A 23,210-nucleotide genomic window follows, 5' to 3' on the forward strand; every position below is an offset into this window, starting at 1 on the left:
TGTACCACATGAATTAAATATATTATCTGTCATTCACAGTACAGTGTGGGGGGGTGGGGGGGACTTATGGATAAGCCAAGACCCTCCACGGTCGCTCTTCAGGAGGAAGGGGGTGGGCAGGGGGCCTGGCCTCCCTTTGGCCTTGATATCTAAGACCCAGCCCAGTGTTGAGACTTTGGGAATACAAGAGGCATGCTCCATAGCGGGGGTGGAGGCGTCTTCTTGGGGGCCACGGCCCCGCACAGTCCCAGTCCCCTGGGGCTCAGGGTAAGAGCCAACCCCATCCCACCCCACCTTCCTGCACCTCAGACTGTGGGCCTGGCCTCCTCTGGGCATGGGGAGGCTCCAGACAGGCCGGAGCAAGGACAGAGCCACGGGCACTGGGGAGGAGCAGAAGAGGGAGGCTGTGCCAACACCACGGAGCTGGGGCCGGCCTGGCACCAGGCTCAGGGTGAGCCTGCACACCTGGGTGCTGCCCGCAGGATGCTGGTCCAGGGCGGGCCCACCAGCACTCGGGGATGATAAGCAGGAAGAGATCTTGGGAGAGCCAGACTGGTAGAAGCGGGAGGCAGAGATCCCAGGGCAGTGCGTGCTCTACTGCCTGCAGTTTTAGGCGATCCCGCTCAGACTGGGGGCAGGGCGGGCTCCGCCGAGCTGCAAGAGCATGGCCAGCGGGCCAGGGCCCCGCGGGACTGGCTGGGCCACCAGCAGCACACAGGGTCCCTGGCAAGGAGCAGGCCGTGGGGACAAGTCAGGGGCAATGGGAGAGGGGGTGCAGCTCTGTCGCTCTGGGGACAGCCAGCCCCTCAGGTGGGAGGGGCTTTGGCACAAACGTTGGCACCCAGGGTTCCAGGGTCCCAGACAAGGTGCCATGTTGCTTCCTGCTCTCAGAGGGGAAACGGGAAAGATGTGCGGGCTCCCAGGGGCCTGAAAGGGTCTCAACCAAACATGAGGCAGGCAGGCAGGCAGGTCCCCGGGAGGTCGGGGGGCACAGTGGTGCCCATGTCCAAGGCACAGTGCTCAGCTCAGCCTCTGGACTCTCCAGTCCCTGTGGGTTCCCTGCGGGTGCCTGAGGGCTTCAGGGTGGGAAAGTGCCTGAGTCGCTCTCTGCCCACCACCTCTTCCAAGGGAAGCAGCTCATGCCTGGCCCCAGGGCAGGCAGTGGAGGGGTTGGTGTCTGGGACAAGGGCACTGGGGAGGCACATGGGAAGCAGGGAGAGGAAGCAGCCACGGCCAGCAGGGCTGCCCGAGGTCTCCCGGGCCAGCCACTAGCCCTCACGCATCTGTCCTCCGAGGCCGCATGGGCCCCATCCCACTGCAGCTGTGCACAGTGTGACCTCTCGTCCCTGGGCCACAGCAGGGCGGGCGCAGCTCAGAAGATGCTCTGCCGCCGGTTCTTCCCTCGCCCTGGAAAATGGAAGGAAAGATGTGGGGCTGCAAGGAGGAGGCGGGGGCCAAGGTTACCTGAGATCAGCAGGGGCGGACTGCTCTGCCAGAGCCAGCAAGAGCATGCGCTCAGGAGCTGGTCAGTCCTGAGCTCTAATCCCATCCCTTCTACTCACTCACTGCGTGAAATTGCAACTCAGCCTCCCAGAGCCTCAGTCTCCTTGCCTGAGAAATGGGGAGCACTAACCAATGATATCGACTTCAAGGAAAATTTTAAGATTAAATAAGATGCTATGTGGAAAGCACTTAGCATGTCTGAGGCCATCAGCTAGTCTGGAAATAAGTACAATTCTCCCAGGATAGAGGCTACACCCGGAGCTCAGAATTTGCCGACAGAAGGCACCAGGAAATAGGCGCACCTTCATGGGGCTACTCTCAGATGTGGCGTTCTGTCTGGGGTGCGGGTTGAAGAGGAAGAACAGGGAGGAAGCCTGGGCAGCAGATAGGGAAACCGGCCCTGCCCTGCTCCCTGCAGGCCCCCGGAAGAGAGGCCGGGGTCGGGGAGGAGCCCCCATCTCCCGGCCCTATCTCTGTTCCTCGGGAAGGCAAGCGCTGCCCACCCTGGCCTCCTCTAGTCGGGGTGGGTGGTGGGGAGGAGAGGCCCCTACCTGGCTGCTGGAAGGCCAGGCCCCGGTAGCCGGGGTCCTTCTGGAGCTGGATCTCCTTCAGGGAGAAGAGGGAGGCAGCTGCAGGCAGAGAGGGCACAGGCCGGGAGACAGCTCAGTGAACCGGCTCCGCTCCTGCTGTCTGCAGCCCCTCGCCCACCACGCACGGGGAGCTGGGGGCACCCCTTCAGTCAGGGCTGGCAGCCCCAGGATGACCGGGCTTGCTCCCCTTGTTATGAAGGGAAACCCGGGGACAGGGAGCCAAGCTGCTCAGCCAGACCCGGACCCTGGGCTCTGGGCTCTCGCCCTCCTCGCCCAGACCCGCTGCCCCGCTCCCGGGTCCAGGGAGGCCCCCCAGCGTCCCCCTCGCACTCACTGTCTTCCAGCTGGAGCACGCGCTCCCCCAGAGACCGGAAGTAGGGGTGTCTCAGGGCCGCCTCTGCTGACACGCGGCTCTTGGATTCATACTGAAAGGCAGAGGGCAGCGGCTGCAGGAACCCCACTGGCAATATGACCCCTACGCTTAGTCCCCTGGCCCAGATGGGAGGGCCAGTCTGACCTGAGCAACCCCTGGGGTCACCTAGCTGCTGCTGCTGCTAAGCCGCTTCAGTCGTGTCTGACTCAGTACAACCCCATAGACAGCAGCCCACCAGGCTCCTCCATCCCTGGGATTCTCCAGGCAAGAGTACTGGAGTGGGCTGCCATTGCCTTCTCCACCTAGCTGCTATCCCAGCTCAAGACTGGCCCAGAGCTCAGGGTCCCAGGTCCCCAGCCACCAGGAGAAAACCAGACATGGGACATAAAGAGACTGATCTCCTTTGGGGATGGAAATACAGATGCGAAAGCATACACAATTATAACTTGAATGCCAGTAATACTAACGAGTAATGCTAAGAACCACCCTTACCGTGCGCTTAAGCAAGACAGGCACCGTTTTAAGTGTCTTCAGCAACCTCACTTTACCCTCACAACCATCTTACAAGCTGAGTGATTCATTCTACTGTGCAGTTGAGCCAAGCCAGGCACAGCTAAGTTCTGTAACCTGCCCACGGGCTACGCAGCTAGGGTTCGAACTGGGGTTTCCGTTTGGAGCATGCCTGCTCTGAAGTCTGGGGAGGCCGGCGCTCTTCCCGTGCCGGGGGGCGGGGGGTCCCAGGGAGCCCCAAGTCCGGCCCGGGGCTGGGACTGGGGGCCAGGGTGACGTCCTGAGGCTTCAGCTCCCTGCCTGCTGGGCCCCGGCCGGCAGGGAGCACACTCACCAGGAGGAGGCTGCTCAAGAGGTTGATGCCGTCAGGGTCCAACCTGCGGGAGGAAGGAGCTAGCGCAGGCCTGTGGGGGCGCGGCGAGCCCCGAGGCTGCTTCCCTGAGGGACCGTGAGGACCACAGCGGACAGGAGCGGGGAGGAGGGACTACCTGGGAACGTGGCTGAGGAGCGGCTGGGGGAGGTACCGGGGGAAGTTGTAGGCTCGGAACTCGGACAGGGCCATCACACCGGGCCACGTCTCTTCCGTGGGGGTCCCTGGGGAGATGAGAAGGGGTTGGGAGGGTGAGAGGCCAGGGCCGAGGGCGACGTTGGGGGCGGGGGGTGTGGTAAGGGAGGAGGTGGGGGCAGAGAGTGGCTGCGACCACCGGGACCCCCGCCCTGAAGGATCGCCCGGTCCCAGGAAGTGTCCGTGCTGGACGGGGTGCTGGCGCCCCCTCGAGGTGAGATGGAGGGAGCGGCAGGAGACTGACCGAGGAGTCGGAAGATGAGGTGCAGCTCCTCCTTGACCGTGGAGCCGGGGAAGAGCGGCCTCCCTGTGGCCATCTCGTACTGGATGCAGCCCACACCCCTGCAGGGAGCGATGGGCAGAGCCAACATCAGCCTGGGCCTCCTTGCCCCCGCACTCCTGGCGCTGCTCCACCGCGCTCCGCCGCCACGGAGGCTCGAGTGTGTCACGGCACAGGGGTGGGGGGCCCAAGGCTGCCGAGGCTCCTAGCACAGCACGCACCCCCCCCCCCAACCCCCACTGCAGTCTCCTTCTGGGGAGCTTCTGGGCTCCAGGACGCTTTGTGCTCTCCCCCTTTTACTCTGTAGGGTTGGTGTCTGCATAGCCAGACCCCGTGGCAGCTCTTCAAGCTGCACTATCTCAAACTTTGTCCATCGGGAAGAGAGAAGCCCACAGATCCACTCTCCAAGGAAACCCCTGCATACCGCAGAGGCCATTCATCGGAGACCTGTGTTTTGCCTGGAAACCTGGGCCAACTTTTCATTCTACACTGAATCCTGTGTGTGTTAATTCTAATACAAAAATAATGCATCCCTTCTAAATTTTTCAGCAGAACTGATGGCTTGGGGAAGATTCATCATATGCACTGTGGGGGGCCTCCTGTACCCTCTGTGTGCTCCTGGGGGGTATTTCAGAAGCACAGCCCAGCACAGTCTGTTGAGAACCAGGGAAACCCCGATGTAGCTCTGACTTAGTTCTCTGACATCCAGTTCAGTAGGATGCCATGTAGCTTTTATTCAAAGGTTAGACAGTCCTTTGAAGAAGCCCATGGGGCAACAGAGGCAAGTCGGGAGGTCCCACAGGCTCACTTACCACATATCAAGGGGGGTGGAGTACTCCGTGGACCCCAGCAGCACGTCGGGGGGCCTGTACCACAGGGTCACCACCTCATTGGAATAGGTCTTCGTGGGCACTGACTTGGCCCGGGCCAGTCCTAGGAGCAAACCATCACTGCACCTCCCCGCTCCACGGTGCCCGCATCCCGGAGAGACTGTGGGGTCCTCCCAGCCCCGCGGGCTCTGGCCCTCACCAAAATCAGCCAGCTTCAGCTCCCCTCTCTCGTTGATGAGCAGGTTCTGGGGCTTCAGGTCCCGGTGCAGGATCTTGCGGCGGTGGCAGTAGGCGAGGCCCCGGAGCAGCTGGAACATGAAAATCTGCAGGGAGAGAAGGGAAGGGGCAGCCCAAGGTGGGAGCACACCCCGCGGCTGGGGAGGAAGAGAGCCTGCACCCCTGCCCTGGGGCTGGGACAGGGTGGGGGACACAACCGGGTGGAGGGGAGCTACTGGAGGCTACCTGGTTCTCCTGCCCACGTGGACGCCCCGTCCTGGGCCCCACCCAGAGGGGAGGGCACGGGGCACGCAGAGGAGGCAGCAGGGTGGGCAGGAGAGAGCGCTCCAGTGGGGAGCTGAGAGGGGCCACTGTGGGCTGGGGAACCTGCCCGGTGTGCACACACAGAAGGGGCCATTCACTCCTGTGAGCTTCCCCGGAAGCTCCTCTTCACCCTGGCAGGTAACTGGTGCTCTCAAGTGACAGACGTGCTGGAAGTGGGAGCGTTACACCAGCCCTGGGGGGCGGTCCATGGACAGATGTGCTGGAAGCAGGGAGGGTTACACCAGCCCAGGGGGTGGGGGGCGGTCCCTGGACAGATGAGCTGGAAGCGGGGAGGGTTACACCAGCCCTGGGGGGGCAGTCCGTGACAAGCAGGCTCTCACCTTGACGTTGTGCATGCTCATGAGGTTTCCACAGTGGTCCAGATACTGCTTCAGGTCACGGTCCTGGAACACGGGGCCTGGCTCAGCCCCAGCCTGACCCGAACCCTGGCCAGAAGCGCTCCCGGAGGTGGGGCCCAGCCCAGGAGTGGGACAGGCCCCGGCTCCGAGCCACCCCTAAGCCTGGGCCCTTGGCCATTCCTGCTGGGAGCCTCTGAGAACGAGGCCCGGGCGGCCTCCACCCCCGCCCCAGCCCCACGCCCACTCACCAGGTACTCAAACACCAGGGTGAGGGAGCGCTCCGTGTGCACGAGGTCGTGCAGGGTCACGATGTTGGCGTGTTTCAGGTTCCGCAGGAGAGACACTGCAGGCGACAGGCGCGCCTGAGCCCCGCGTGCCCCTCACCCCTCTTCCTGGGATCAGCCTCGGGGTTCCCCACCCCAGCCGTGTCTCCTGGCCCCGAGCCGCCCGCAGGCTCAGGGCCGCCCGCAGGCTCAGGACCGCCCGGAGCCGCAGGCCCGCGGGACCCTGGGCGCACCCTCGCGGATGGCGGTGCAGGGCGCGCCCTCCTCGTGCTCCAGCCGGATCTCCTTCAGGGCCACGAGGTTCTCCGTCAGTTTGCTGCGCCCCTTGAAGACTGTGGCGTAGGTTCCCTGGGAGCGAGAACCGCACTCAGGGCCGGCTCTCCTCTGTCCAGCGCCCTCCTCTCTGTGCCTCTGCCCGGGCTGTGACGTGGGCCACACTGCCCTGCCAACTGGAGGAGGAAATGGCAACCCACTCCAGTATTCCTGCCTGGGAAATCCCACGGACAGAGGAGCCTGGCGGGCTACAGTCCAAGGGGTCTCAAAGAGGCGGACATGACTGAAGTGACTTGGCATGCACACCCTGCCTACCCTCCCCACCCCGTACCCTTCGCTGAAGTCCCCATTCCTCCAAAGCCTGCTTCTCTGTGAAGCTGTCCTTAACTCCTCCCCAGTCAGAAGGAACGTCTCTCCTGTAAGCTCCCAGCAGGCGAGGTGCCCCTCTATTATAGCATTAGTTTTGTTCTTCCTTATATTCTGTCGATGTTTACATGCAGGTCTCCTCTGGCTTCCTAGATGGACAAGGCTACACCCTCCTCCTCTCTGTAAACCATTGCCCACCCCCAGCCTGGAATACAAAGGCCAGTGCAGTGATAACAGAAACAGCCAGTAAATACACAGCACAAAAGCTTATTCTAGGGACACAGCGCCCTATGAGGTAGAAGAGTTACCACCTCCACTGACAGAGGGGGAAATCAAGGCACAGGGGGAGGTCACTCCAGAGCTCACCCCAGGCCACACAGCTAGCCAACAGTGGAGCTGGGACGTGATCCTAGGCATGAAATACTTGCAGAATAAAAAGATTGCATTCTGCCCCAGAGTCCATCAGCCACTCCATCCTCAGGGCCTCAGGGCCTCCTCCAGGACCTGGGCCCACCTTAATACCTGCCAAAGGCTGGGCCAGACAGACTGCATGGCCAAGAGTGTGGATGGCAGGAGCTGTGGGCAGGGGCATGTGAGTGCAGACCAGGGGAGGCTGGGGAGACCCCCTTTCTCCTCCTCGCCATCCTGCCTGGCAACCTGGCCTCTTACCTCCCCCAGTTTGTCCAGTTTCACGTATGTTTCCAGTTTCCCAAAGCCGATATCTGACTGAAAGAGAGACAGAGCATCTGTGAGCCTGAAGGCCCCCGCATATGGTCGATCTCCCCGCCCCGGGCTCCAGGTGGGAAGGGAACGAGACCCTGTGGGTCGGGGGCAAGCAGGGGGAGGGCAGTGCCAGTCGTTCTCTCCCCCTCTTCTCTCTGTCCCAGGAGTGAGTTTCTTTCTCCCATGCCAGTGCAGGGACCAGAGCCCGGGGTGCAGGCCTGGGATTGCCCCACGCCTTCATCACCTGTCTCCATCCTGCTCAGAAGCCCCTCAAGGACAGGAACTGTGCCTTTTTGACACCGCACCTTGAGTGTTGGGTTCAGAACCCACTTCCCTACAGCCTCCCATCGGCACACTTGCTCTCGCTCAGCACTCAGTTCAGTTCAGTTCAGTTCAGTTGCTCAGTTGTGTCTGACTCTTTGTGACCCCGTGAACCACAGCACTCCAGGCTTCCCTGTCCACCACCAACTCCCAGAGTCCACCCAAACCCGTGTCCATTGAGTCGGTGATGCCATCCAACCATCTCATCCTGTGTCGTCCCCTTCTTCTCCTGCCCTCAATCTTTCCCAGCATCAGGGTCTTTTCAAATGAGTCAGTTCTTTGCATCAGGTGGCCAAAGTATTGGAGTTTCAGCTTCAACATCAGTCCTTCCAATAAACACCCAGGACTGACCTCCTTTAGGATGGATCGTTGGATCTCCTTGCACTACAACCCTTAAAAGTACGGATTCCCGGGCCCCACCACCCAGAGTCTGATTCTGTAGGCATCTGGATGGGGGATCAGAATCTGTGTTTTGTAAGATTCCCCAAGGAAATCTGACAGGCCAAAGCTCAGAAACACGTGCCAGCTGGCTTACTGATCTCATCTCAGTGAAGACTCTGGAACCCAGAGTGGGCTTCATCACTGGTGGGACCCAACTGCTGCTGCTGCTGCTAAGTCGCTTCTAGGGAATGGAGATTGACAAAGGAGGATCCGCTGTGGGAATCCTCTCTGGCCAGCAGGTGGCGCCAGAGGCCCAGAAACCTCCCTGGAAACCGCTGCAGGCCTCAACTGGGACGGGCTAAACCAGGGCCATGCACGGGAGTGGGTGGCCATTCTGGTGAACTCTGACCCTCTTGGGACTCACCAGGGAGGCGCGGCGGGACATTCGCGTGAGCGGTTTGGGTAGGTCTGGGCTCTCCAGCTGCAGCTTCTGTAGGAATTCCTGGGGCAGGCGGATGTCCATGGGCAGAGAGAGCCTCTTACTGATGTCCTACGGGGGCCAGGATGAGACAAGGTGTCCGAGTTTGCTCCCAGGTAGCCAGGGCTTGTGGGGCCTGCATCTCCCATCCTGGGTCTCGCTTTCCCTGTGAACAGTCCTAGCAGGATTGAATCATGGGTGGGGATTTCTTCAAAGTTGTGCTCAGAGGCAAACGTGACCATCCAGGTGGTGCCGGGTGACCTCAGGAGGTCCCTTGCCCTCTCTGGGCCTCAGAGTCACCATCTGTAGCATGAGATTCCTGTAGACACTGTGCTTCTGTAAGCCTGCTTTTCATACATTTGGGCACATGGATATGGGCCATAAGAACAGTAGTCAAATTGTCTAGCCCTTGCTGTGGACCAGGAATGTTCTGAGCACGTGGCATATATTAACTCATTTCATCTTCATCATGATCATTTTAACATTAGGAGACTGGTATGCAGAGGCCGAGTAACCTGCTCGAAGTTACAGATCTAATCGATAGCAGAGCTGGGTTTTGAACCCCTGAAGTCTGGCTCCGAGGCAACCACCTTCCTGGGTATACACACTTGTGGATGTGTCTCTTATCACGTCCATAGCATAGAGCCTGGAGCCCCTCACCTCCATGGAGAAGCGGCGTTGGTTCTGCCGCCGGTACTGCATGCCTGGGGACAGCTGCCCGGGGTCCTTCCCACTGTCTGTGGGGGAGAAGGTGCTGGACTCTGGCTGGGGGTCTCCACCAAGAGGACCAAGCTGCAGGTCTGAAGGAAGAGGCATCAGCTACCCTCCCAGCCTCTGCCCCAGGATGGGGACAGAGTGGGGAGTCCAGTCCACCCTGACTTCTGTCCTTCCCCACCAGGGCCAGTTGTGCTGGTGTGCAGGAAGGCAGGGGAGGGGAGGGGTGGGGAAAGGGCCCCAGACCCCTCACCCTCATTGCGCCTGTTGTGGAGCTGGTTGAACTGCTCTGTGAACTCCGCCAAGGACTCCTCAATGGTCTCAGTGCGGGGCACGGATAGGGAGAAGCGGCGCTTAAAGTTCTTCATCTTGCTCATGATTGGCAGGGAGCAGTGGCGGGTCCTGGGGCAGGAGAGGTGAGAACAGGTGAGAACAGGTGAGAACTGGTGAGAATGGATGAGAACAGGTGAGAACAGATGAGAACAGGTGAAAAAAAATGAGAATGGGTGAGAACGGGTGAGAACAGGTGAAAAAAGATGAGAACAGGTGAGAATGGATGAGAACGGGTGAGAATGGATGAGAACAGGTGAGAACAGATGAGAACAGGTGAAAAAAAATGAGAATGGGTGAGAACGGGTGAGAACAGGTGAAAAAAGATGAGAACAGGTGAGAATGGATGAGAACGGGTGAGAATGGATGAGAACGGATGAAAACAGGTGAGAACAGGTGCGAACGGATGAGAATGGATGAGAACAGGTGAGGACGGATGAGAACAGGTGAGAATGGGTGAGAACGTATGAAAATGGATGAGAACAGGTGAGAATGGGTGAGAACAGATGAGAAAAGGTGAGAACGGGTGAGGACAGGTGCGAATGGATGAGAACGGGTGTGAACAGATGAGAACGGGTGAGAATGGTGTGAATGTATGAGAACAGGTGCGAACAGGTGCAAATGGATGAGAACATGTGAGAACGGGTGAGAACAGATGAGAATGGGTGAGAACAGCTGAGAACGGGTGAGAACGGATGAGAACAGGTGAGAATGGATGAGCACAGGTGAGAATAGTTGAGAAGGAGTGAGAATGGATGAGAACGGGTAAGAACAGATGAGAACGTGCAGCGGGTCTGGTCAACAACAAATGTGAATCCTGGGTCTTCCCATCAAGCTCTGTCAATCACTCTGTACTTGGGGGCCAGGGTGACATGTTCCTAACCATCTTCCTTCCTGGGAATCTTATCCCCTCTGGATTCCCTGCCCCTGGGGAGATATTCACAATGTATATCAAGAAGCAGAGAAAAGTATGGCTCATAATAGTGGCTTGATGGGCCAATGGGATCCTGAAGGCCTCCCCAGGGCCAGACGGTAGCCTTTTAGCTGCCAGAGGCCTAGAGAGTTCTGGAAGGAGGCTGGGGGGGCAGGGAGGACACCAGAACCAGGTGGCCCCTGGGCCAGCAGCTCTTTACCAACTTACATGGAGGAGGCCAAATATGCCAACAGCCAGTAAGCCTAACTGATGGATGTCCATAAGCTGAACGTACCTTAGCCTACACCCTTGTAATGTAGTCTGGCGCAAACCATTTCATAATACTGACACCTAGAAGCCCCTCTCTGGTTTGCTGTGAGTCCCCAGGAGACAGGAAAAGAGAGGAAAGGCATGAGGGGAGGACAAGGGGAGGACCTGGCCCTGCTCCCATCTCTCCTGCTGAAATATGGGAGGTCCGGAGCAGCTGAATGTCTCAGGGCAAAGCCAGAAATTTGCCGGAAACAGACAGGGCCCCCTGGGGAGAGGACGCAGAGCACTGTCTGTCCTTCCCACACAGAAGCCAGCAGGTAGGGCCTCCACTGCAGCGCAGACCATGAAGCAGCGGGGCGGGCTGTCTGCTCGCCCCTGGGCCCCCTCCCCAGCCAGGAGGGGTTCCCTCCCGAGGCTGCGCAGCCGTCTTGGCCTCTGAGAAGGGGACATCCTGCTGGCCTCTCGGTGGCACTGGTGCCACTGCTTCTTCACGCCTACTCTTCCTTCTCTGTTCTGCCCTGAAAACTCAGAGTGGGGCTGTCACACCTCCCCTCCCCTCCCCTCCGTGGTTTCATAAGCTTCCAGCGTGTCCGCCCCCTCATTCTGCTCTGCCCATTTCTCCCTCAGCTTCAGTGGGGCTGGGATCAAGAGGCCTCACCAGGCACCCCCCACCCTCCACGCCTGCCAAGAAGCCATCAGGGCCAGCCCTGTGATGGAAGGGACCACCCTGCACTCTCTCCGGGTTTCACCCATGCACCAAGCATGGCCGCTCCCCAGAGGATGCTCTCAGCGCTGTCACTGGCCAGTAACCAGTTGCCAAGGCAACCAGGCCCCTCCTGAATCCTGGTTTAAGGGATGATGGGTCAGTAACATGTTTACTTTGTGTAATGATCATATCCTTCTGTCCTCAACCAGCCTGGAAAAGGTCCTTCCCCTGGGCCTGCAGGCTCCTGACTGCCTCCAAAGGAAGCTAAGTTGAGACCTTCCAGCTCTCCTAGCTCAGACCCTTTGCTTCCTCAGGCTGGCACCTCTCAGAGAATAGGCCTCAGGTCCACACTGCCCTCTGAGCCTATCTCTGCCAGTGGGCCCTGAAGTCTTGCCAGTTCAGCCCAATAAATGAAGAGCCAGGCACTGGGGCTAGTGGTGAGTGAAGCCTGGTCCCTCTTCTCAAGGACGTGGGGCTGTGAGGGCTCCTGAGGTGAGGCTCCTGAGCTGAGAACTCCTCTTGCAGCTTCCCTGCAAACATCACCAGCCTGGAGCTTCCCTGCTTCTCCATCTCCAAGCTCATCCCCATCAGTCAACCTCAGCCGCTCCTCTGGGCTCTGTGTGATGCTTCAAGCCCGCAGTCTGCAGGATTCTCATGGACAGAAAGCTCCCAGAGGCTGCCAGCCAACTCACTCTTGTGTAGAGCTCACAGGGAAATGGGGGCAGGAACGGGGGCTTCCTGATGGAGGCAGTGTGTAAGTTCCAGTGACAGGAGGACCTCGACATGCCCTGCATGTTCGCTAACACCTCCCACACGACGGGAGAGTGGAGATCTCCCCATTGCACAGACCACCTGTTTACAAGTTGGGTGAACATCAGCATCAGCAAGGAGCGTCAGAAAAAATTCCGATTCCTCGGTCTCACTCTCAGATTCTAGAACTGAAGCTCTGAGGATGGTGCCTGGGAAAATGTATTTTTAAAAACCATTCCCAGTGATCTGAACATTAGAGCCATGGTTGGGAAGTAGCTGAGGTCCAGGTAAGGGATGGAATCTGCCCAGGTTTCCAGATGGCCCTAATGTGCTGTGATGGGGAACCCAGGGGGTGGGGGAAGCACAGGAAGGTGGGGTGAATGCTGAGTGGAGCACAAGACCCCCTGGGAGGGGAGGAAATGACTGCCCTTCTCAAACTGGTGCCCCAAGCTCAGTCATGGTCATCCTAGCGGGTGGGGGAACTGGGCACTTGGCTTCCTGAGGTCTGTGTTCTGCCAAGGTGGTGGGGGGCAGTCACGCCCTCTTCTAGAAACAGGGCTCCCCATAAAGCTGTCCTACAGTCTGGGATTTATGGGATGGCAGGTTGAGTTGGTGACTCAGGAATCCACCAGGAGCTGCCATAAATCTGATGCCCTTGCTCTTGCCTGGAGGGGAGGGGAAGGGAAACTCATCAAAAGCCTTGTGGGAGGGAGGTCCCCAATTTCTACAAGGCAAAGGAGGACCACCTAAGTTCCACCCACCCTCCTCGTGGCTAAGTTAGGAGCAAGGAGCCACTAGTGGGACCAGGAAGCATGGAAAGAGTGAAATGGAGGCTTGAGCAGGAATGCGGAGCCAAGCGATGCAGACGACACTGGGAGCCCAGCTGCTCTCAGCCGGCCTGAGAAGAGAGAGAGGAAGTGGCTGCGGCAGCAGCAATGGGGGCGAGACGTCAGGATGGGCCTCCTGATGGCGGCCGGGGAGCAGGCAGCAGTAACCACGCAGGGAGTGGACACTGCTCTCCGATGGGGACAATTGGGGCATTGAACCCAGCAGGGTCTGAGTGCAACAGGGCAGACTGGGCAGTGAATGATCTGTTGTTTCCTAGCTCAGGACACAAGATGCCTCTGTCACTTCTTTCTTGGGAGTTGTCAGCTCCTCAGATTTGAGGGTCAAGGGGGAAGGGAGACAGGAAAAAGGCCTGTTACCTTCGTGCAGTTGGCCCCTCACCCGCGTCGGGGGACAGAAGGGCTCAGTGTCACCCAGCCTGAAGCCAGCCCAGGGCTGGGCACAGTGTGGCCTTTGTCCCCAGGGCCAGGGAGCCATCTGGGGCTGTCCCTGGGGCAACTGGTGCCAGGGGAAGAGGGAGACGCGCGTTCAGAGATGCTGGCCTGGCTGGGTGTGGGGTGGTGTTGAAGGAGCAGTCCCTCTTGGGAGCTGCAGGATTGGAAGGCAGACCCCAGCCCTTCCTGCTGCCCAGGTGAGTCCATGAAGTTCTCGCCTACCTGCCATCACTTCCTCCTGGGCGCGCACCAGCCAGCCAGAGAAGTGCGTCGCACAGGAGGAAGGGGGAGCCGGGCCAGGAGGACACTGACATTTCTCCAGAGGCTGCCGTGAGGAAGGGCGGGGCTCCTGGAGCGCTGGCCGGAGCAGGCACTCACAGAGCCACCATTCCAATCCTCGCTGGCTCCCAGAGGGGAACTGACTTGCTCAAAATCATGCAGGAACTTCCTGGCTGTTGCCAAGTGCACAAGCTCCATGACCGCATCGCTCCTTTCTTCTCCTAGCTAGAAATGCCCCCTGCCCCTCCAGAGGCCCAGGTTGTAAGTGCTATTCTCTGCCTCCCAGGTCTCCTCCACCCTCACCCCAAATTCAAAGCCAGACAACCCCAGATGGCAGTTCTGCGCTAACGCCAGCAGGCCGAGGACAGCGTGCGGCAGTCGCTCGTGGGGATGCCATCACTCGTAGTTCGACTCTAGTCTTTCATTCCATGATTATTTACTGAATATCTACTGCATGCCAGGCGCTGTTGCTGACCCTGAGAACCTACTCGTGAACAAAACGGGCACTAATCCTGTCCTCACGGTGCTGACGCTCTAATGGGGGTGGGGAGAGGTAGCAGACAATATAGTTAAATATAATTAAATAAAATACACAACATGTTAGATGGTGACATGTGCAAGGGAGAAAAAACAGGAAAGAGATGGGGCGTGAGAGGTGAGGTGTTGGAATTTTAAATAGGGTGATCAGGACGTCTTCCTTGAGAAGGTGGCATCTTTTGAGGAAAATTCTGAGAAGGTACCGGGGAGGGAGCTAGTCATACAGAATCTGGGGGAAGCAGGTAACAGGGAAATGGCAGGTGAAAAGCTCCTGAGGCAGAAGTGAGTTTGGGGTGGTCTGGAGAGCAGAGAGGGGCAGATCGTGCTGGGTCCCTGCGGGGTCTGGGAGGGCCTGAGGGCATGAGTGATCTGATTGGGTTTAGGTTCTAATAGGCTCCCTCTGACCGCAGCACGGGGGCCGCAGGGAGCCTGGCCAGGAGGTGGCAGTGACAGGGGTGATGGCCGGGATCAGAGTGGTGCAGCAGAGGCGGGGAGAAGCGCTGGCTCCCGGTGTATCGCAGAGGGGCAGCCGGAGGGATTTGCTGACAGACTGCGAATGGGGGAGTCGGAAAAGAGTCATGCGGGGCTCTGAAGGGGTTGGCCTGAGCCAGGGAAGGACGGGCGGCCACCATGGGGGTGAGGGGTGCTGGGAGCAGAGGCCTGGTGGGTTTTGGGCACGAGCTTTATGTTCGCTGATGTCTGAGTGGGGGTGCTGAGTTGACACAAGGAAGGCACTCAGAAAATGTTAGCTCTCTTCTCTCTTTTCTTCCCTCAGCTTCCGGCACAGATGTAAAAATATCAGAAAACAGGCCCATATAAAGCTCATCCTATAACACACACCCCTCACAGACATTCCTACCGTCCATAAGGCGCTTTGAGACCTTGGGATGGAAGAGGAACAGGAAGCAGGGGACTTGGTCAGCAATGGGCAGGCCGGAGCCTCCAGACAGAGAGGGCAGGGCAGGTAGGAGGGGTCCCCGTGGCTATCACCGCCAGGCAGGGCCCTCAGCCCCCAGGTGGACAGTGTCCATTCCCGGGGAGGCCGCCAACCTGTAGGCCCATCACCCCCTGTCCAGGAGGCGCAGAGGCTCCCCACCCCCAGGACAACCTCCGCCAGGACCCAGAACTAACCCCCACCCTCTGGCTGGGACACCTGGAAGACCCATGTGGGCAGATCCTGGAGACAGAGAAGGAGGATGGCAGAACATCCCAGGAAGCTGGGCCACAGCCTCCCTCTCACAGGAGTTTGGCTGCAGGCTGTTGCAGAGGGCGAGGTCAGCTTTTCCTCCTAAATCTCAGGGAAGCCAGCTCTGAGATTCCTCAGGAAACCTTATGAGAAGCCTCTTGGCCTTCCTCCTGAATAAAGCCCTCACTGGGACTTCCCTGTGGTCCAGTGGCTAAGAATCCGCCTGTCAATGCAGGGGATGTGGGTTCAACCCCTGGCCAGATCCCACGCACTGTGGACCAGCTGAGCCTGCGGGCCACAACAGCTGAGCCTGCGCTCCGCAACAAGAAAAGCCCATGCTCCACAGCTAGGGAAGGCTGGTGCCCAGCCACAAAGACCCAGCACAGCCAAAATAACAAAGATATACAGTTTATTTTTAAAAAGCCCTGATTCGCAGCCTGCAACCCAGGGCCCTTCAGAGGCAGTACCACCTTCCTCTGGGGCTCAGTCCTCCCCACTCCCCACCGTGGCCTGTGGTTCAGGTCCCAGGTCTCCAGAAGCCTCCCCAGGCGGGCACCCTCCCGACAGGCACCCTCGTGAAAGTGAGTCATCCATGGGGAGGCCGCGGGGAGGACTCTGCTCACGCCCCTCACCAAGCGCGCTTCGACCGCCAGGCTAGCTCTGTGGCACACAGCATCCTGGCTGCGTCACCAGCACTTGGAGCACCTACTGAGTTCCAGGCACGCGAGTGGTTTTCCAAGTCCCCCCTTTTGCTTTGTTTTCTTTTCTTTTAGGTCTCAGTCTCTGCGAGCCCAGGGCTAGGGAATGAAGGAAGTAATTTCCAACTGCCCGCTTTCCGAAGCCCCGAGGGTCTGTCCCTCGTTCCCAAAGGCTGACCACCAGCTATGGTCCTCATGACACTCTCTGTTGCTCGCTTCCTGGCCCTGCCTCGGCCACTCTGGGCCCATGGGCAGGTTTTAAAAATAACCAGGGGCCACGGCTGATCAAGTCTGCACACGTCCAGCGCTGGGACTTCAGAGACACCCCTTCCCCCAGCAGAACCGTGCCTGCAGGGAGCTGGCAGATAGCATCTCTTCCTGCATCCTCTCACTGACCCTGCCCTGCATGGCTTGAGGCTTTGGTTTCCCTAGCTTGTAACAAACCTCAGGGGAAGCCAGTCACCCCATGACGGCCTGGAGCCAGGAGGAAGCAGGGAAGCAGAGGACCCGGAGCCCTCATCACTCCTCATCACTCACTTTGCTCTGCGAGCTCCAGCCTGGGGGACAGGCCGTCAGCCTGGGCCTTTCTGAGGGGCCGGGATCCAGGGGACAGAGAGGCCTGTGGTCACCCTGCCAGTGAACAGATGCTCTGGACGCAGGGACAGAGCTCAGAGAAGATTCCCACAGCTCCTGCCAGAATGCGTGGGGGCAGGTGGGGAAGGCCTTCCAGTAGCAAGCTGGACTAACCCACAGGAAGCCAGTCAGGAGGCGGCTGTCTGCAGCCCAGGGTTGCCTTTGTCCTGGACAAGTGCAACCCAATTCTTCCCCATGGCAGTGGGAGCAGGGTGGGCTGGGGCAGAGGGAACAGCTTCTGGCAAGCAGCCATTCCCCCAGGGAGGCCTGTGCGGGCCTCGGGTGGGCAGGAGCCACAGCATGGTGAGGGATGGCGTCCTACCTGATGCAAAAGTCCCATCATGAGGGTACGTGATGTCTGGGCCTGCTCGCCAGAAGGCTCTGCAGTTTGGAGTCATGGGAGGAGCCCCAGCTCTCCCACCTACTAGCACTGTGACCTGGGAAGACCTCAGCTTCCTTATCTGCAAAATGGAGAGAATGTCCAACCTCCTATCCAGTTGCCCCCGGCTGTGAGACCTGTTCTCAGCGGCCTTCTGATGACGTCACTTCCCCGTTTTAAATCCTTCAGTATTAACACCACCCTCAGGAAAAAGTCCAAACTCCAGCGGCCAGAAGACTAGGCCTCTTGTGTTTTGACCCCTGTCTCCTCCTGGTCTCTGCTCTCAGCCCTCCCTGGAGGGTCCAGCTTTCGGGAACACAGCTGACATTCTCAGAGGAAAGCACCCTCCTGGCCACCCCTGGGAAGGCCTTCCTCACTTTTCTCTCAGTAAAACTGCTCCCTGACTCAGCTGCTGCTTCCCCTGGGAGGCTGCATGTGGCTGCCCCTCCTCCTGGGAGGTAAAACGAGATGTCTCCAGACTGACATGTCCTTCAGGGCAAGAGCATGGACTGGGGCAGCTTTGCTTCCGCGGCCTCACGTGGAAGCAACCTACCAGGCGCTTAGCCAGTGTTCGTGGAATGAATGGGCACACTGAATTAGACCATAGCTGGTGCGCTGTAATGGCTCATTTGAGCCTCTCCTCTACGTTTAAACATTAGACCCATTGAAGACAAAGACCTTGACCCCTCAGGACACTCTGTTGGTGTGCAGACCCTTTCTTCCACTCTCAGGCAGGCCAGGTCCTGTTGCTATGCTTATCTTCTCCTTGTCAGGCCAGCCCCAACTCTTAGCAGGTGGGACTTCAGCCCATGTGGGTGGCCTGGCCCTGCCCTCTTCCTGGGGATACGAGAGCAAGCCCAGGGGTCCATCGGCCAGCCCAGGACTCCCTGGGACATCTTTCCTCTTCGGTTCTCCTAACTCTCCATGGGAACGGGAACCCAGGGACCGGTACACCAGGGACAAGGGGAAAGCCAACCAAATGTTTGCATCTTCAAGGCTCAAGGCAGACATGACCTCTTCCTCCTGCCTTCTGCCACACCCCTCCTATTCTCTCTAGCCTGAAATTCTGCTGGCCACGTGGGGCCCCTACCCTGGGCTCCCACAGCACTCTAGATGTCCCCGAGCAGCGCACTTGGCTTGCTGTATTGTAACTGCTGGCTTGTCTGTCTCCCTAGTTTGCCTGTGGGCAGGTTAAGGGGAAGGACTGGTCTGACTCATCATTACACCTCTAGCCCCTGACACAGGGCTTGGCACTGCGCAAACCCTCGAACGAGCAGTAAGGGAATCTACGAAAACCGAGCGCTCCTGGTTCGGGGAGTGTTTGGAGGTAAGTGGGCCGCCCAGAGGCTGCCAGTTGCCCACTGGACTCCAAGCCTCAGCTGTAAGCTAGGCTCCTTCCCCAGGGCAATAGGGGCATGGGGTCAGGGGGGCTGGGGCAGAGACGGCGGCTTCCGGCCCAGCAGCCGCACTCCCAGTGAGGTCTGTGCAGGCTTCAGGGTAGGCAGTTGCCATAGCTTGGTGAGGAATAGACAAGGGATGGAGACGATCCTCAAGAGAGGTTCCAGCTGAACATGCGCTGAGTTGGGGCTCCCAGGTCTTGTGGGGAGGGGGCTCGGCAGGCCCCGGGGCCCTCCTCCTGGGATCCCATCCCCCAGGGGCAGATTTCCAGGGCCTCATGGGTCACATATACTACCTGGGCTCAGACCTTGACCTTGACCCCTACAGATGACCCCTCCTCACCCCAGACCGCCCCATCAGCCCTGCTGATACTCCGTCACTCTTTTTGGCTTCCTGGGGCTCAAGGAATGAAGCCACATATATCATCTTCTGGCATTTTCTTTTTTGGTCTTTTTTAGACACCCAGCCAAGGCTGGCCTGGAATCTCTGGAGAGGCTGTGGATTTCTAAGTGATTAGGTGGGGCGAGGTACCCTTCTGTCAGCTCTGGTTCTGGCCGTCCCAGACATCCCAGACCAGAGGCAGGAACAAGGAGCCGGGGCAGGCAAGACCTCTGTCTCGTACATCTGCTTCCAGACCAGGCCCACCCCAGCTCCCAGACAGAGAAGACCCTTTTCCACTCCTTTCAGCAGCGTGCATTAAAGAAAGACCCTCAAGGAAGGTCCCTTACCTACCATCAGTGTTTTTAAAATTCCAGAGTCTAGAACATTTTCTTAAGTCTTCCTTGCTAAATTTCAGTGGAAATAGCTCATCTGTTTCCACTCTGTTTGCCTAAGCACAGAGCCTGATGCCCACCATCCTCTATTCAACCAACAGGAGGAGAAATAAAGAGCACCCAGGTCACCTTCCCTTTAGTCTTCCCTCGTCTAGACTGAACAACCTGTCGCGGGATCTTTGTTAACATCTCTGGTTTTCGGACCACGCCCAACTTTAGCAACAAAGGGCAGGGGCTTTCAAGCACGCATCCCAGGGGAACAGCTGCCTCACGAGTAGTGAGGGGGCCGGAGGGGAGGGTTTCCCACATCTCCAGATCACATTCCTATTTATACTGCACTCCCCGCACTCGCCATCACCAGTCTGGCCTAGCGATGCCACGCCCGCATTCTGAAGGACCCTGGCCAACATTCTCCACCCTTCAGGGCACGCTGGCCTCCACACACTCAGCGTGGCCTCCCTCTCACCGGGCGGGGTCAAGCAGCCACTGCAGCCACGACCACCGCCCTGCTCCTCTTTGTCTCCAAGGCCCGCTCTGGGACAACTCCGAACATCCTATGCTTTGGATGTCCGGTCAGCGGCACCCACCCTCAGAGCTTGGGCAGCGGCGCTGGTTTCTCCCAGTCCCGGTCTCATTCCACAAGCACCCGTCCAGCACCAGGCTCTAGGCTCGGTCCCAGGTTCTCGTACGTCTCCCCTCCCCCAGCCCCTGGTTCTCCAGCTTCCTCCTCCCTCCCCTGTCTGGGAGCTCACTTCCTCTACCTGGCCCTGAATGTCAGGCTGCTCCGAGTTCCCTCTTTGGTCCTCTGTTCTTCCGTCTCTACGCTCATCCTGGTGACCTCAAGCTTTCCTGCAGTGGAAACCACCACCCACGTGCTGATGACTTCCAGATTCGCAGCTCAGGCCCCACCAAGACCCTGTGCCTCACACACAGGCCCGAATGCCTGCTGGCCACCTCGGTCTGGACGTTCCCCCAGGGTCTGGGATATTAGAACTACCCCACTGGGCCTAGGACAGTCCCTGAGACAGCAAGCAGTTTGAGATGTGTATTTAAATGAAAAGGGCATTTGTGTACAACTTGTAAAAGCTGTGTGCTAGACATATATGTGTCATACATGTACACCCTATAAATACACGCAAACACTCTATATAATCCAGCAGCACACACACACACACACACACACTATATATATATATATATATATATATATATATATATTCCAGAAGGCTCTAAATTAAAATGCTAACGGTAGTTATCTAACTGGGTAACAGAATTACGAGTGATTTTAATACCTCCTTTTTGCTTATTTGCAGCTTCTAATATTTCCATAATGAACTTTCATTGCTTATGTTAAAAGAACAACGCTTCTTTCTAAATGAAAAGAAAGTATTTTTAGATAGAGATTCCAGAACTGTTTGGTGCAAACCTTGGGAGAACTATGATTATCTAAGCAGGGTGGGCAAGCATTCCTGTAAAGGCCAGACTGCCAGTATTTTAGGCTTTGTGGCCATACGGTCTCTGCTTCCGTGACACAACTCTATCCCCCTAAAAGTACCCACAGACAGGATGGAAACGAATGCGTGGCTGTGTTCCAGTAAACCTTCACTCGTGGACACTAAAATCCATATATTATGTAATTTTCAAGTGTCACAAAATATTACTTTCATCTTTTGAATTTTTCCCAACCACTTAAACCTATAAATATCATTCTTAGCTCACAGGTCAGGCTAACATAGGCTGGATTTGGCCAAGAGCCATGGTTCTTCAAGCCTTGCCCTTTGGTATCAGTGTCTGTATGATGTTTGAATCCCACACCCACTGCCTTGGGAAGTACTTTCTCTCCTCCCGTCTGACAAGGAGGAGGCCTTCCAGGGCTTCCTCATCCACCAGAGCTTTGGCAAGGGCCAGCTGCCCCGGCCTCAGCTGGGGGAAGGCCCTGCACTTCAGAGTTTGGGGGATCAAGACCCTCCTGGGGTCTCCAAGGACAGCTCCCCTCGCCAGCAGGATTGGCAAAAGCTGGAACCGCAAACCAGCCATCCTGGACAGGGCTCTAGGAATCCCCAGGTCTGTACCCTCATCTACCAGGTGAAGAAGGGAAGACTCAGAAAGGAGAGCAGCCTGCCCAGGGCCACTTGGACGACGGGGTAGAGCCAAACTAGAACCGAGGGCTTGTGACTCTGAGCTCAGTGCCCATTCTGGGGTTGGAAGGGACAGCAAGGGTCTGGCCAGAGATGGCATTCCTTGCACCGGGCACCATTATCAGGGACATCAGCTGTCCATGGAGAGCCGCCTTGCCCAGGGAAGCAGCCAGGCAGGTCTGGCATCAGCCCAGAGCGTGGCACCCGGCCCAGCCGTGGCAAGGGGTGCTGCCAGCTGAGCTCCGTGCCAGGAACAGGGAGGGGCTTAGGGCCCCCTTTCCTGGCCTCGGCCCATGGCCTGCTGGTAGAGGGGGCCTAGGGACCCAGCACTGCAGATGTCACGAGCATGATGCCCTCCAGCACAGGACCTACCCCCTACCTGCTTCCAGGTGCTGGATCCTGCCAGGATGTGGGGAAGGACAGCTATGCCCCCCCTCCCTGGGCCTGCTCTCTCAGCAAGAATCTCCTTTGCTAGGTGGCCAGGGCCAGAAGGGAGAAGCAGCCCTGTTTCCTGAGGGGACCCCCAAAGAAAGAAAAGGGGAGGTTCCTTTATGGAAGCGAGGGGGGAGGACAGAAATCATTCTGGAGCTTTGCCAGAGCTTCTCACAATAATGATAACATGGAGAGGGCGCTTGAGGTAAGGTAGTGTGGAAATGTTTTAAGAATAGCGTTTCCTCCCCAGCTGGGGGCCTGAGCCCTGGTTTCTACAGGGATCAAGGAGAGGGCAGGGTTCTGAGAACCGCCAAATGCGGTCCGCTGACTCCGTCTGCCACCAGCCCTTGGTCACGACACCAGGTAAGGCAAAAGGCGAGGAGTACCGTTGACATTATCTCATTGGAATTCTCATGAGGCAATACTGTTCCTCTCTCCATTTTCTAAAGAAGGGAACTAAAACTTGGGTGAGCAAGGTCCTTCACCGAAGGCAACCACTTCCTGAGCAACAGGGGCAGGATCTGAACTGACCCCGAAGTTCAAACACTGCCCCCACCCATGGCGGGCAAGAGACACACCCTCCACAGACAAACATGAATGAACATATCAGCGTGCCATCATTAGCAGGCCACCCAGGACTTCCCTGGCGGTCCAGTGGCTAAGACTCTGAGCTCCCAAAGCAAGGAGCCCAGGTTTGATCCCTGGTTAGGGGACCAGGTCCCACGTGCCACAACTAAGAGTTTGCAGCCACAACTAAAGATCGTGCATGCTACAGGAAGATGGAGGATCCTGCGTGCTGCGGCTAAAACCCAGGGCAGCCAAACAAATAAATATTTAAAAAAATTATCCGGTCGTCTTGTCTATACCGACCGCTCTATTTCCAGGAAAGACTTTATTTAACGTCAGAAGGGTGGGGTGGGAGCACAGGGTGAAACCACTATCCAGAGTTCCCAGGCTCACCACTGCCCTTCAGAGATCCAGGTTAATGTCTCCAAGACCAGGGTGTCCTGTCTTACCAGGGCCGCTCATGCTGTCAGGGAGCCTGAAGACCCTCTTGAGTTCAAAGGCGCTTCTCACCCTGCCTCCTTACCGCTCCTCCTCTGTAGACAGGACCCTGAAGATGGCAGGAGCTGGGGGGCTCTCCTTCCAATGGGAGGTCTGGCCGAGATGCGCCCACAGCGCCCCCTCTTCCTAGTCTGCTGCTGAGCCACGGGCCAGCTCCTGCCAGGCCAACCCCGGGCTCTGTTGTGATCCTGGATCCCAGGCTGTCTGAGCGGCCATGAGCCCAGCCTTAGAGCTGGCTTCTGTGTGCATGCAAGGGCACATGGGCTGTGGGGCCCACAACAAGACACTGGTCTGCTCCCACCCCCAGAGATGGGAAAGTGCCTACTCAGCAGCTGATGCCAGGAGGGTGAAGG

General features: G+C 58.1%; 1 protein-coding gene across 1 annotated transcript in view; it reads right to left on the bottom strand.

Moving 5' to 3' along the window:
• CDK18 (cyclin dependent kinase 18) overlaps positions 1 to 23,210 on the bottom strand; it is a 26,750-nt gene continuing 3,540 nt past the window's right edge. Inside the window, exons 2-16 of the mRNA XM_025277662.2 lie at positions 9,344 to 9,492; positions 9,037 to 9,176; positions 8,323 to 8,448; positions 7,143 to 7,199; positions 6,068 to 6,182; positions 5,799 to 5,893; positions 5,533 to 5,595; positions 4,851 to 4,974; positions 4,634 to 4,754; positions 3,786 to 3,883; positions 3,465 to 3,570; positions 3,311 to 3,353; positions 2,428 to 2,518; positions 2,055 to 2,132; positions 1 to 1,407 (exon numbers count right to left, since the gene is read on the bottom strand). Coding sequence (XP_025133447.2) covers positions 1,373 to 1,407; positions 2,055 to 2,132; positions 2,428 to 2,518; positions 3,311 to 3,353; positions 3,465 to 3,570; positions 3,786 to 3,883; positions 4,634 to 4,754; positions 4,851 to 4,974; positions 5,533 to 5,595; positions 5,799 to 5,893; positions 6,068 to 6,182; positions 7,143 to 7,199; positions 8,323 to 8,448; positions 9,037 to 9,176; positions 9,344 to 9,492 — 1,441 coding nt within the window. The 3' untranslated portion in view covers positions 1 to 1,372. The remainder of the gene's footprint in view (positions 1,408 to 2,054; positions 2,133 to 2,427; positions 2,519 to 3,310; positions 3,354 to 3,464; positions 3,571 to 3,785; positions 3,884 to 4,633; positions 4,755 to 4,850; positions 4,975 to 5,532; positions 5,596 to 5,798; positions 5,894 to 6,067; positions 6,183 to 7,142; positions 7,200 to 8,322; positions 8,449 to 9,036; positions 9,177 to 9,343; positions 9,493 to 23,210) is intronic.

Source organism: Bubalus bubalis, chromosome 5, assembly GCF_019923935.1.
Source record: "Bubalus bubalis isolate 160015118507 breed Murrah chromosome 5, NDDB_SH_1, whole genome shotgun sequence".
NCBI lineage: Eukaryota > Metazoa > Chordata > Mammalia > Artiodactyla > Bovidae > Bubalus > Bubalus bubalis.